This window comes from Mustela erminea, chromosome 11, assembly GCF_009829155.1.
Source record: "Mustela erminea isolate mMusErm1 chromosome 11, mMusErm1.Pri, whole genome shotgun sequence".
NCBI classification, from domain to species: domain Eukaryota; kingdom Metazoa; phylum Chordata; class Mammalia; order Carnivora; family Mustelidae; genus Mustela; species Mustela erminea.
In genome coordinates, this window is record NC_045624.1 from 96,884,055 (window position 1) to 96,898,260 (window position 14,206).

Genomic DNA, 14,206 nt, shown 5'->3' on the forward strand with positions numbered 1-14,206 from the left:
CATGATTTTGAAAGATTTAATTAAAAACTAGAAACAAGGGGCGCCTGGGTGGCTCAGTGGGTTAAGCCTCTGCCTCCGGCTCAGGTCATGATCCCAGGGTCCTGGGATAGAGCCCGGCATAGGGCTCCTGCTCAGCAGGGAGCCTTCTTCCCCTCCTCTCTCTGCCTACTTGTGATCTCTGTCAGATAAATAAATAAAATCTTTAAAAAAAAAAAAAACCTAGAAACAAGTTCACATCCAAATTCTAATAAAAAACAATGACATGTTTCCAAGGGAAGAACTAACAGTCTCAAAACATAGCGGTTCAAGGAGCACAAAAGTAGGTGGGCCAAGAATAAAAGTTAAAACGGTCTCAACTCACCTACTAAAAGTGTCACATGCCCTCTCTTCAATAGCGCTGTCAAGAGAAAACCTGAGAACCCGAATGTCGCCTACGTAAGACCCAGGATTTCTGTCTGTTCTGTGCTCAGCACCTGGAACCACCCAGCATCCAATACTGTCTGAATGAATGAATGGAAGAGGAATGCTAACCAAACTGCGTGACGACCCCAGGGACACGGGAAACAGGGACTGTGGCTCAGCGCAGCTGGGAACTCTATACACGCACGGCTTTTCCAGCAGACAGTTCAGAACACGTGCCAAAGGTGTGTTAAAATTAGGCATCATCTCTAATACGAGAAGCTTAAGAAACATTAAGATGACGAAGGCAATCAACGTTTTTGTGTATGGTGAACGAAAGGGAAACCACTGAATGTGCTTTCCTAAATGCCCCCAACAGAGGACTAGCTAAATTACGGTCCATCCACACGATGGGACCCTGAGGGAAGATGTTGTGACACTGCATGTTTCCACAGGAAGTGACAGTGACACAGAGAAAAAAGCAGGCTACAAGGGAGAACACAGTACAATCCCTCTGCTGTGTGAAAGGCCTGGAAGAAATGACAGGTTCCCCAAACTGCTGGGGCGACAGCAGTTTTTACTCTCTTCTTGCTGTTCATCTCTCTTCCCCAATACTTCTACAGTGAACACCTGTCACTTTAGAAAACAAAACTGTCCATTATAAAAGTCTGGAAACATTGTTTTTGAGAGACCAATACTACAGGCTATAAAGTACTGTCAAATGAAGTATTAATTTTAAACATTATCTACCCCTTGGAAAAACGCAGCATTCTTCATCTTTCAATTCTGTGGATGTGTGTCTGGTATCAGACTACACCGGGCTACTTCTGAACACAGAAGTAATAGAAGAGAGCTGGAGGCAGTTACAAACCAGCACCAACCACTGGACTTGCATTCGGGCATATGGGGAGATCATAAATCCATTCAACAGCAGTAAGCGAAGCTGATTCCAACGAAACCACAATATGAGCCAATGCAAAAAGTTACACGGTCTTCAGAAGAAGATGCATACCGATCAGATGCCAACTCAGACAAAAATGAGACTTTCTGGTTTCAATTTGAGCTATCACATTTTGCCTTCCAAAAATACCATTTTGAGACCAAAGAAGAACATTGATTTGCCTTTTGTACAAACAGGTTCACAATGAGGTAATACCTGGAAGAAAACTCAAGCTTCTATTAACATAGCCTAAGTCAATCACTTGTAAAATCTCAGCTACTGTTACTCTATTTTATTTGAGGTTCGGAATTCAGAATATACATCAAAGTACAATGAAAAAATTCCCAGTTTCTCATGCTAACAAGTGGGAAAGGTTGTGTTACAAAGATGCCAACGTCAAGTGCCCCATCTGTCCCCTTTACTTCCCACAACCAAAAGTTCTGTTCCAGTTCTCATAAAGCTCTAAATCTTTAGAAGACACGCTAGGCCGCACGGTTCTGAGGGCGTTCTCAAAATCAACGTAAGCTATTGGTCGGACCTGATCGGGTGTTATTGTGGCAATGTCAACAGTCTGTAAACTGCGAATAGGCCCGAGGGATGCCTCTCTGCAAAGCTGGGTCATGTCAGCTCCCGAGAACCCATCTGTCTGCCTTACAACCAGGGCGATCTCCTCCTCGCTGAGGCAGCACTGCTCCTTGGACATGAGGTTAATCACGATCTGTTTCCTAGCAGCAGCTTCTGGGAGTGGAATATAAAGCCTTTTCACCAACCTTCTCCGGGCAGCCTCATCAATTTCTTGTGGCCGATTGGTTGCTCCCACCACCAGGATGCGGTCTTCAGAAGAAGTGGTTGCCCCATCTAACTGCACAAGAAATTCCGTTTTTATCCTTCTGGAAGATTCATGCTCACCATCTCCTCGTTGAGATAACAGGGAATCAATCTCATCAATGAATATCACAGCTGGCTGCTGACACCTTGCCACGGCAAACAACGCACGGACCATTTTCTCCCCCTCACCTACCCATTTAGAAGTCAAAGAAGAAGCAGAGATACTGAAGAACGTTGCCCCGGACTGACTAGCAATGCACTTGCCGATTAGAGTTTTACCAGTCCCGGGCGGCCCGAAGAGCAGAATTCCTTTAGGGGGTCCTCGTAAACCTGTAAAAATGTCCGGCCTCATCATGGGCCACACAACGATCTCCTTTATTGTGGCTTTGGCAAATTCTACTCCGGCAATATCTTCCCAGCTTACAGGTGGTCCGTGATCCATGATCTCATTCATGATAAGCTCAATCATCTTTGGCTCCAAGTTCTTCAGACGCTCATCGATTGGATTTGCCGGCTCTGCAGGTCCCGCACCATAAGCCTTATACTGCATCCCCCCATTCTGATCTCCCCCATCTTGCTTAGGTATAGGAGGAACAAACTTCCCAAATATTCCTCGGGACCTACTAGCTCCCAGAGACTTCTTTATACCACTGTATGAAGACCCAGGTGCACGCTGGGGTTGGTACTTCTTTTGCTGATCTACCCATAATTGTTCTTTTGCAGTTTTAAAAGTAGGCAGGCTACTCTCTTCTTTTCGGGCATTATCTTCTGTTTTACTAACAGCCTTATTCACTATGGGAGTGGAAAGGGCATCAATGGTGCCAGGACCATACAAAGCTTTTCTCTCTCGCGGATTTTCACAGCCAGAAGGCAAACAAGACTGATTAGATGAAAACATATTTAGTCCTACATTGGCTTTTGGAGAGTTCTTATTTTCCTTGTTGACATTTCCAAATAATGGTGTGGCATGGATTTTTGCAGTGGCTAAGTCACCAAACGGTGTTAAGGATGTAGGACAGGCCTTACTGCTGTTCGTTAGCACAGGTGGCTGGGCATTCTGAGGGCATGTCGAAGGACTGCTATCTGGGATGCCTTGGGTCCCACTTGTATCAGGAGCTGCGTTAGTTAACGGGCCACTCTCCCCAGAAGCGCCAAAGTCAATCAGATGAGGAGGACCGAGGACAATGCCCTCATTATGGATGACTCCGGACGCACCAGCCGTGGCCGACAGAGAGTCTCTGGATTTTCTGCCAGCACGCAGCATCTCCTGTACGTCACTCAACTGGAAAACACTATTTACTGACAGCCCAGACTGCCATTTGTCACTGTCGGTCTGGGGAGATCTTGCTAAAGCTAAAATGTGTTCTGCATAGTTATTCAAGCCAGTCTCAACATTGTCACAATCGATAACTGCAGAATATTTCTCTGCATATTTTCTGAACAGTTTGGTGGCGCAGACCTGGGAGAGCTCGGCGTTTGCCCATGCATACTGAATGCGTAATATCTGCGCTCGGTACGCATCTGCCTTCTGTTCTGGGGTACATGTGCCAGATGTAATTGCAAAGTAATTCTTCTGCCACTCACTCAGGTGCACAGACCTGGAGCTGGAGGCCTGCATGCTGGAGGTTCTTTTAACAAATGACAGAAATAAAAAACAGTCAGTACGAAGAAGAAGGAAACAAAGACATAATATTGTAAGCATATTTCTTAAATCCCTGCTCATCTGAAGGAAGGTATGCTGGACCTCTCACGTGTAAGGATAGAACACTTATAAGAGAAATAGCTAGGTAAACACGTGTTTCAGGCATTCAAGATAGAGACTTAATAACGCTTTGTTATGGGTTAAATGGTTTTAGTTATATCACTTTCCCTGCAAATGGGGAAAATATTCCTAAGGCTTAGAGGGAAAGGGCTTCAAATTAATCAGCAAAACAAAGGCAACACTTGAGAGTAATGGAACTAGACAATGCAGGACACACCAAGCCTGGGGGTTTAGCTCTGTCTCTAAGATAAACCAGATAAATGATCTCTGTCAAGCCTCTTTCATGGTACCTTCAGTTTGATCTGTAAAGTGAGAGAAATCATCACAAGAATTGAGTCAAATAATGAGTATGCAAATATTGTGAAAGGTACCATTCTCATGCCTGTTACACAAATGTACAAATTAAGACTGGGAGCTCACCGGAGATCAGAGCCGGCAGGCAGCAGGGCTGGGGTGCACACTCGGGCACATTCACCCAGGGAGTGTGCAAGTCACAGCGCACGAGCTGCTCCACAATGCTGTCACCAAAGGGCACAGCAGCCTGGTTCATAACCATCAACCACCACCACCTACCAAATGTTTTTAAGGACTTCATCAATGAGCACCGAAAACAGGATGCCCCAGAATCTCTCACAATTTTCCAGTTTCACCTTAAGTATTAAAAAGTGAAACTGGGGCGCCTGGGTGGCTCAGTGGATTAAGACTCTGCCTTCAGATCAGGTCATGATCTCAGGGTCTTGGAATTGAGTCCCACATCAGGCTCCCCACTCAGTGGGGAGTCTCTTTCTCCCTCTCCCCATCCCCCACTCATGTTCTCTTTTGCTATCTCTCTCTCAAACAAATAAATAAAATTTAAAAAAAAAGAATTTAGGGGGCGCCTGGGTGGCTCAGTGGGTTAAGCGTCTGCCTTTGGCTCAGGTCATGATCCCAGGGTCCTGAAATCGAGCCCTGCATCGGGCTCCTTGCTTGAGCAGGAGCTTCTCCCTCTCTCACTCCCCCTGCTTGTGCAGTCTCTCAGTGTCTCTTTCTGTCAAATATATAAATACATCTTAAAATTAAAAAAAAAAAAAAAAAAGAACCACCGTACTATCAATAAAATAAAAAGCACTATACTCAATAGAAGATACTTGAAAAGCATCTATCTGATAAGGGGTTAATATCCAACATATAGAAAGAACTCATACAACTCCATGGCAAATAAACAATTCAATTCAGGGTGCCCAGCTGGCTCATTTGGAAGAGGATGTGACTCTTGATCTCAGGGCTGTGAGTTCAAGCCCCATGATGGGTGTAAAGACTTAAAATCTTTTTTAAAAAATGGGCCAAAAAAAATGGGCGAAGGACTTGAATATACATTTTCCCAAAGATATACACGTGGCCTGCAGGTCCATAAGAAGGGGCTCAGCATCACTCATCAGAGGGAAACACAGAGCAAAACCTCAAGGAACCATGTCCTGCCTATCAGAAGGGCAAGTGCCAGCATCACAAGAGACAAAGGTGCTGGCATGATGTGGGGAAAGGAACCCTCATGCGGTGTTGCTGGGGGCGCAAACTGCTGCAGCCACCCTGAGGGACAGGATGGGGTGGCCTCAGAGAATTAAAAAAGAATTCCCGGGGCGCCTGGTGGCTCAGTGGGTTAGGCCTCTGCCTTCCGCTCAGGTCATGATCTCAGGGTCCTGGGATGGAGCCCCATATCAGGCTCTCTGCTCGGCGGGGAGCCTGCTTCTCCCTCTCTCTCTGCCTGCCTCTCTGCCTACTTGTGATCTGTCAAATAAATAAATAAAATCTTTAAAAAAAAAAAAAAGTGAAACTGACCTTGTAAATGAAATATGAGAAAAAGTCTGCTCAAGTACAAACACTTTAGGTCTCAATGGTGTAACAGTAAAGTGCTTTTACTTTAGGGTTCTTCTCTCAAGTTATTTTTGTAAGCCTCCTTACATTCAGTTGAATTATTTTACCAGAATTATTGGTGACTATAATCATATTGCTAGATGTGTGGAAGTTACCTGTCCAGCCACAAGAAAAATGTGTAAGAAAACTTTTAAGTTTCCTAGGAGTGCTGCCATAATAAAGGAGTGCTGTAAAATCCAAGAACTCATGCATTTTAAAATCTACCTCCCGAATTGCCTGTAAATATGGCCTAAAAATCCATAGGTTCTTCCAGCACACAAGTAATACAGCTGTGTCTCCCATAAGGCCCTACAAAAATGAAAGGCCCAATGAGATTCTAATTTGCTTCAGGGCATAAAGCTACATTAAACTAGTCAAAAGTAGAACCATTTTAGCTTTTAAGACTCTTTTAGGCAGTGCTGGAAGGGAGGAACCGAGAGGTGACTTGGAAAACATTCATCACTTTTCTCATCAGGAGGAACACCCTCTTCCCCTGCCTGGCTTCATCTCCTTTCCTCACCTGCAATCCCGGGATTCCAACAGCAGCACACTGCCCTATCCCTGTTCCCAGGACGCCGTCCTCTCCTTTCCACCTTCACCCTTTTCTTGGAAATTCACCTCCCAAGTCTACTTCCTGCCGACTCCATCATTTACCCCCTATGTGGACAGGGACAGCCAAACACCTGTGTGGCCAGCCCTGGCCAAGGACACAGCCACTGTCTCCATCACCATCAGTCACTTTCTCACGGCATTTCTTCCACCAAAAACTTGCGGTTCATTAACACACAAGAACTGCGCTCCAATCTTTTTTATCATGACTCTGGTAAATTTCTGCTTATAGTGAGAATGTGGGATTCTCAACTAGCCAGCGGGCTGCTGCCAGCAGGACCTGTTTTCTATAACATCTGTACTCTCCCGGTATCCAGAACAGGGTATGCCCTGGAATAAAAACTACTCAAATCCTGCCAGACCCCGGGCCGGCCCTTTATAGAGGCTGCTAACTCCCAGAAGCAGGACCCGTCCTCTGGCTCCGCCGCCCACCAGCCAGGACCCGGAGCACAACTCAAGTCCTGTCAGGACCAGTTAGCACAAGCCAGCTCCCGGGGGCTGCCGGTTCTGCGAGGCCCTCAGCACAGCTCTCGGCACTTAGAAAATACTAGAACAACTGTTCGGCGTCTCCGGTCCTTGCAAGGACCCCCCCCCACCCCCCAAGGAAGCAGGCGCCCCCGCAGCGCCCGCCACAGAGGCAGCGCGCCCACGGTCCAGGCGGGGCGGCCCCGCCTCCTGTCTTCCCAAGCCGCCACCCGGAGATCCCTGACCGGCCTTCTGGACCCCCGCGCAGCCTCCGCCCGGGCCCGGGCCCGGCCCCGGCCCGCCCCCGGTCTGCCCCTTACCCCTGGGCCCTCCGCGACCCCCGCTCCCGCCCGGGGCCAGGCTCCTCCACACGCCCCGCACCCCCTCGCCCCTCATCCCTCGCCCGGCCCCTGGCCCCTGCCCCTATACCGACCCGGACCCCTACTCCGCCACGGCCCGACCCCAGCGGGACTTCCGAGCCTCCTAGCCCACCTGGAGCCTCCGAAAAGCGCGGGGCCCGGTGTGCGCCTGCGCGCTGCTTACGTGCTCGTGCCCGCGCCGCGCGTGTGTGCGTGGGGCGGTGACTAGGAGCGTCTGGGATGCGGCCGGCCGCGCGGGGATCTGGCTGGGGCTGGCGACGTTGTTGGAGAAGGGGGTCACGGCAAGAGCGCGCGGGAGTGTTGGTGAGGGTGGGGGCGTGCGCGGGAGGATGCGGGGGGCGTGGCGTGGGGGACGGGGGCGCGGAGCGGTGGGCGTGGCGGGGGCGAGGAGGGCGCGAGCGGTGGGCGGGGCGGGGGAGAACGGGGGCTGGCGCGGAGGCGGAGGCGGAGGCGGAGGCGGAGGCGGGGCGGGGCGGGGCGGGGCGGGGCGGGGTCGGGCGCTCCCGGCGGGCGCTGCCAGGTGAGGTACCTAAGCGGGCTGGCAGCGGCAGGTTCGCATAAAGGGATGCGCATCGTTTCGTTGCACCTGCGCCTCCTGTTCTCCGGCCTCCGACCTGCAGACTCGGAGGCGCGGTGCACCGGTGGAGCGCAGTGCGCAGGACCCCCGCAGAAGGCGCCCGGTCCGCGCTCCGCCGGGCAGCTCGGGGACCGCCGTGCAGCCACAGGCGGGGCCCAGGCCGGTGAGGCGCGGTCAGGTCTCCTTGACCCGGGAGGGGTTGGGGGGGCAGTAGCCCTCCTCGGAGCAAGTGGAGGCCGGGCCCGTGGCCGTTGCCCTCTCCATGTTAGCAGGTCGTTCTGGGCGAAGGTTACCCACTGGCTGAGAGGACCCAGTAGAGGCAGGTGCAAATCGACATGCGTTTTTCAGAAGGAATAAGGGAATCAGGCTCTCCCTGAGTCTGGCAACTCTGACCTGTCCCTCAGCCAGCACTCCCCACCCCCGCCCTGCACTCTTTAGGGACACTTTCCTGGAAGGAAGCCTTTGGAAAACGCTTCATCATTGCCTTGGACTTTGTTTTGGAGCGAGGCTTCAGAGGGCAGTAGCATGCGCAAATGAGTTTAGCGAATTGCGTTTCAGACCGAGCAACAGAATAGCCACTGGCAGCCACCTGCCCTGTCACTAGTGTCATCGTGTCACCTCATAACTCTGGAGACAGTTCCGGGTTTGATCACAGCCCTAAGGATGTCCCGAGGGTACGTATTTCCATTTTGCCGTCTTTCTCCCACTCCATCACCTACGGTGACTTCCCCCTCCAGGCTTGTCACCTCACTGTTCTGAGAAGACCCCCACAGTCAAGGAACCCAGCTTCACACAGCCCCATTTATAGTGGGGAAAAGGGGCCAAACTAGGAAAGACCTTTCACCCCTGAATACTTCTCTTTCCCAAAAAAGGAAGAAACCTTTTCCCAGGAAACCCCAGGAGCCTTCCTCTTCCTCTCCTTGTCTCCCCGATCTTGGGTTATCCCACCCTGAGAATATGGGCACAGGGAAGGGAGAAAATGATGGCACGTGACATTTAAATGCAAGATCTGAAGAAAATTGAGACCAAAAAAAAAAAAAAAAAAATTCCAAAGACCTTTCTTCTAACAGTTCTTTAAATGGGCACAAAACAAAAGGGATTGGACAATATATTTTTAAAAATAGACAATCACAAGGGAAATCGCTCACAATTCATTTCTTAGCTGAAGTAGGAATAACAGACTTTTTATTCTAAAGGTTCGTAATTTATTAGCTCATTTTCTAATTATCATAATTACTCAAAATATAGAGAATAAAAATAAAAGAAAATGAAAATGAAAACTGTTATCTCTAGGCTGACTTAGTTGCATGTTTACTAGCTGTTTTTCTGCTTGCATATTTAGACATCAGCATATGCTCTTAGGGTAATTGGCAGTAAGTTTAAATAAATATTATTAGGGTAACTGGCAACTTTTGGTGACTTTCATCACTAATATTTTAATGATAGCATTTGGAGAACTCACAGAAACTGCTGTCTTACCCACGTAAGAGTTTTTTGTTCAAATAATGAACTACATGTACAGTGTCCACAGCTGTTTTTCAGCAGGTGACATGGGCATTGCCATTTCACTTTTGTGCCTTTGATACGAAAGCATTTCCCAGTCCTGCAGTCTCCATCTTCCTGCATAGCTGGCAGAAGTATAAGTCACTTCCGTGCTCTCCCTGAAGTGAACTCCTCCTCTGTGAAAGGGGAATAAACTTCTCTAACTCAGAAGCTATGCTGAGGATTAAGTTAACACGCGACACCATAAATCATCAGAGCAGCAGCTGGCACAATGCAGACGTTCAACAGAATCTGTGATGCTGTCCCGTACTTACTGCTCCGTGAACACAATTACTGGAATTGGAAGAGTTTGCTACCTGAGCTAGGCAGCTAAACTTTCCTTCCAAGACCGTAGACCATGTTCTTTCTTCTGGGTAGAATTTTTTTGAACCTGCAAGAGAAGCATTTTTCACCTATAGCAAACAGAGTGCCGGTTCTTCGTGCAAGGGATTCTGGGAGATGGCTGCACATTTCCATATTCATGAATATTATAAACATGGTCTCAAAGAAATGCCGGCGCACACTTCAGTGATCTCATTTATTTTTGAGCACAGAGAGACTATGGCCCCAAATAATGTGCATTCCTGTGTTCCAGGAAAATTACTTTCTTGAAGTTTAAAAGAGATGTGTTTGTCAATGTGTGGGATTGCTGGTAGGGAGGTGGATGGTTTGAGGACATAGACAGGACAGGAGTCAGGTGAAACAGCCATACCTGAGCCCAGTTCCTTCATGGCCGGGTTCCTGTGTGTGGCTGGATTCTCACTGACTTCTATACTAGCGGCTCCATAGCTCCGGGACAAGGCAGTGACCCTTGACAAGGGTGACCCTGCCCTCTATGGGGCAGGAAGACCTGCGTAGATCTGGACAGAGTGCAGACACAATCCCAGAAAAGGCTTTCACTGGCTGCACTGAAGGAATCACAAGAGCCCTGGGGAGGAGCCTGACGTGGCCTCCCTGAGGTTAATGGAAATGGGGTAGGCAGAGCACTGAGGACAGTGAGCTTCGGTCCTTTTCTCTGGAACATCACAGCCAACCTGAGTCAGCACTTCTAACTGCTTCCTGTCTGATCCCATATAGGCTGTGGTTTGGATTGTGTTCCCAAAAGATATACCGAAGTCCTAGCCTCTGGTATCCGGGAATGTGATGGTTTTTGGATGCAGGGTCTTTGCCGACGCACTAGAGTTAAGAGGTCATACTGGCCCAGGCTGGGCCTTAATCCAGTGCGCCTGATGATTTATAACGAAGAGAGAAGTACAGAGGGGAGGCGGAGATTGGAGTAACATGCACTCCTAAACCAGGGAGCATCTACGGCCTCCAGAGCTGGAGCGGGGAGGAGGGACCCTCCTCGGAGGCTGCGGAAGCAGCGTGGCCCTGCGGACAACCTCATTTCAGGATTCTGGTCTCCAGCACTTTGAGAGAATTATTTTCTGTTGTTTTAAGTCTCCTAGTTTATGATGCTTTGTTCCCACAACCCTAGGAAAGCAATAGACTGACTTCTGATGGTCTAGGGGCGGGCTGGGGGAGTAATCAAGAGCATGGCCCATGGAGTCAGCTTTACAGGGTTCAAATCTCAGCCCCACGGCACAAGAGCTACATCCGGGGATCTTGAGGGGCCAAACCGAGTCGATCGCTGAAGAGCCTTTGGATGAGAACGGCGCCAATAAGCTACGCCCAAGTCCCGCGCGTTGTTACGGTCAGGTAAGCCTTGTGCTCAGCACGAGTTGCTTGTCACTGAAGAAGAACCCATCCTGGGGCGGTGGTTCCAGTTTCTGTGCTCCTTACCCTTGCTATTTGATCAATCAGCCCAACTTCTCTGGTCTTCATAGACCCTTGAATCGCAGATGCAGGAGAGGGCTCAAAGGTGGCAGGTTTTCCATCCCCTCGAGGAGTTTCCTTTACCACTTGAACACCCGCAGTGGTGGAGAACTTACTCCCTCTGAAAAAGCAGATCTTGTGCACTCACAGCCATCCTTTGAGTTCTCTGTGTTGAAACATAACCTGCCTTCATGTCACTTTCTGGAGGCACAAAGCCTCTTCGTTGCAAAGGGGGTGTACATTTGAAGACACACCTAGTCCTCTCTCTGAGTCTTTCCCTGTGGATAGCCTTCCTTTTATAAACCTTCTCACATGACTCAGTTTCCCTCTGATGGCACGGGGATGGGGGGTATCACCATAAATAGTGAGGTTTGGGGTCTGCATTTGGACGCCCTTGGACCCCCATGGTCTCCTATAAGTAACCCCACTCTGTTTCCTCCTCTTCTCTCTTCCCTCGACCATCTGTGTCACCTCTCTGCTTAGAGAAGAAACACACAAGTTTCTCTAAAATAGTAGTTCCAGACTGACCCAGCTGAGGCAAGCGACCTGTTCTCACAGTACTTTCTTAGTAATTTGTTTCTATTATTTATGACAAGTAGAGGTAATAGGAGGCAGCACAGAGGTGCTGAGGAAAAAGTTTCTGGTATTGAGTGCAGTAAAAAAGAAAAAGTAAAACAGTTGCTAGTATTTGATCCTTGGGGATTTACACAATTCAGAAAAGCAATAATCATTAGAGCAAAAGGTCGCCAGGCAATTTCCATGCCTACTCTCAAACACAGACTTTCTGGATAAAATATCAGCAGTTTCTAATGTACTGAGCCTAAGGGCCTCGCAAGTTAGGGTCACAGGGACGAAGTCGGTGGACACTTTAAACCTGCCTTCCCTCTGGGTCTTCTCCCTTTATGATGAGCAAGGGATGCTCAGTGACCTCCCACTTCTCTGTTCTGTCTTGGGCATTTCCACATACTCCTTTCAACATGGGCACGAAGCCACCCTATGTGAACATCTTCAGTCCCAGAAAGCTTTGCTGTTTGTCACATTTTGGAGAAGAGACAGGATTCCAGGAGATTTTCTTAGTGTGATGCAATAAGAACAACACATTCTTGGGTTTTGTCTCTGATACCTGATGCGGAGCTCCAAAACCCCTGGAAATGTGTGGGTGACAGGAGGCACTTTTGCTCAAAATGGGGTGACTTTTGGTTGGCCCCTAGATTGAATCAGGTGGGGAATGGACACTGAGGAGACCCAGGCGTGATTAGAGGTTTGTAATGTCCAGCCCTGCCTCCAGACTTCTGGGAGAGATTGAGTTCATCATCCCTGGTCAGTGATTTAATCAACCATGCCCATGTCATGGGTCCACCATAAAAACCCCCAAATGACAGAGCTGGGAGGGTTTCCAAGCTGGGGAACACATGCAGGTTCTAGGAGAGGTAGCAGTGCTTTTAGAGGGTGTGGAAGCTCCATCCACCTTCCCCATACCTTGCCCTGTGCAGGTCTTCTGGTTGGCTTTCCCTGAGCCTTATCCTTTATAATAAAGGGGTAAACATGATTGAAATGGCGTCTTGAGTCTGTGAGCTGTTCTAGCAAGGCACTGAACCTAAGGAGGGGGCCATGGGAACCCCTGCTTTACAGTTGACCCGTCAGAAGTACAGGAGGCCCGGGATTGGGACTGGCATCAGGTGGAGGGGTGACTTATGGTTCTGAGCCCTTAACTATGAGCTTGGACTGTAACTCCAGTTAGATGGTGTCAGAGAGTTGGAGAAGTAGCGTTGGCAGAGATACTGCTATTTGGTGCCAGGAGGAAAAAAATCTCATTTGGTGTCGGAAGTGTTATGACTAAATACAGTTTGGGTATGAGGATCTGGTTGTGTTGTGCCATCAGGGATTTTTCCAACACCAAGCAGGAGGTGCCATTATCGAAGGCCAAAAGGCAACAGGCTTTGCATCGACTTCCGGTGCCAGCAGCGGTCTATGACACGTCATGACCCCGAACCAGATGTATATTTACATCCAGATGCTATGCAGATCAGAGATTAGGCTGAGTAACCCAGACCTTTATCAACTAGGGGCTCTTTGGGGATTGTCAGGTTGGGGTCAGGCAGGAGCCAAGACTCAACCTGGGAGGTGAAAATGGACTCTTCCCAGAAGAAAATAAATGGCTTTGCTGCCACTTCCTCTGAGAAATGGTTCACCCTGAAGACCAGAGAGGTGATTTGGCCGCCCAGTTGAGTGGGCAGGAGTGTGGATCCTAGAACCAGGCTGGCTGAGTTCTAGTCCTAGCTTGGCCACCAATTAGTAGCGAGAACCTGGAACAAGCCACTAAACCTCTTGAAAAACCTTGACAAGCCCCATTTTCTCATCTGTAACATGGAAGTGATAACTGAGAATTTAAAAATAGGAATAAAGTTAATATTTCAAAAATATTGAGAAAGGTGCCTGGCATGGATCACGTGCTCTGAGTGTGTGTGTTTAATACACAGGGAGACAGTGCTTCTTGCTGTATCTACGCTCAGCAGTTTGGCCTGATGGCTCCGTCCCCTAGATATCTGGAGAGGTCAGGAGGTGGGGTGAACTGTGATGATTTGCCAAGAAATGAGCCAGAAGTCAGACAAGCTTTCATCTCTGTTGGGTCTACATTGATGTGGATGTCTGAGAATCTCCACCAGAAAGACCCAGCCAAGCTCTGAGAGAGGAGCCTCTCGGCCACTCGACTGGCTTCCTGCCTCCTATCTGTGCACGGCTCCCTGCACCTCTCCTCTTGTTGCCTGCCACCCAAGCTCTTGCCTGGGATTCAAGCCTCTGCCATCTTCTCAGTGTAGGCTTCCACAGAATCCGGGAGCTGCATCGGTGACTTTTGTGGCTCATTCTGGAGATCCTGCAACAATCTTGCTCAAGAGCATACTCAAGTGCAAACCATCTCATTGCAGAACAGAATCACTTCCACCTCAACTCAGTGATCTGAATGCTCAACACCCTATAGCTCTTAACGTGAGGTCCCA

At 49.0% G+C, this 14,206-nt stretch overlaps 1 protein-coding gene and 1 long non-coding RNA gene across 4 annotated transcripts; both read right to left on the minus strand.

Moving 5' to 3' along the window:
• Positions 1–1,616: 1,616 nt before the first annotated feature.
• On the minus strand, positions 1,617–7,584 carry FIGNL1 (fidgetin like 1). 3 transcript variants are annotated; one of them, XM_032305431.1, is made up of 2 exons: positions 7,386–7,584; positions 1,617–3,795 (listed from the first exon to the last, which is right to left on the minus strand). In XM_032305431.1, the coding sequence occupies exon 2, from the start codon at positions 3,783–3,785 to the stop codon at positions 1,758–1,760; it is 2,028 nt and encodes a 675-aa protein (XP_032161322.1). In that variant the 5' UTR covers positions 3,786–3,795; positions 7,386–7,584; the 3' UTR covers positions 1,617–1,757. The 3 variants fall into 3 exon arrangements, with proteins under 3 accessions (XP_032161322.1, XP_032161320.1, XP_032161323.1); XM_032305429.1 differs by having other exon boundaries at positions 7,327–7,584; XM_032305432.1 differs by lacking the exon at positions 7,386–7,584 and adding an exon at positions 6,340–7,184.
• Positions 7,585–9,017: 1,433 nt separating this feature from the next.
• Positions 9,018–10,306, minus strand: LOC116569468. Its single transcript, XR_004277047.1, has 3 exons — positions 10,105–10,306; positions 9,710–9,783; positions 9,018–9,529 (listed from the first exon to the last, which is right to left on the minus strand). It is a non-coding gene; the product is annotated as an uncharacterized LOC116569468 (long non-coding RNA).
• Positions 10,307–14,206: the final 3,900 nt, after the last annotated feature.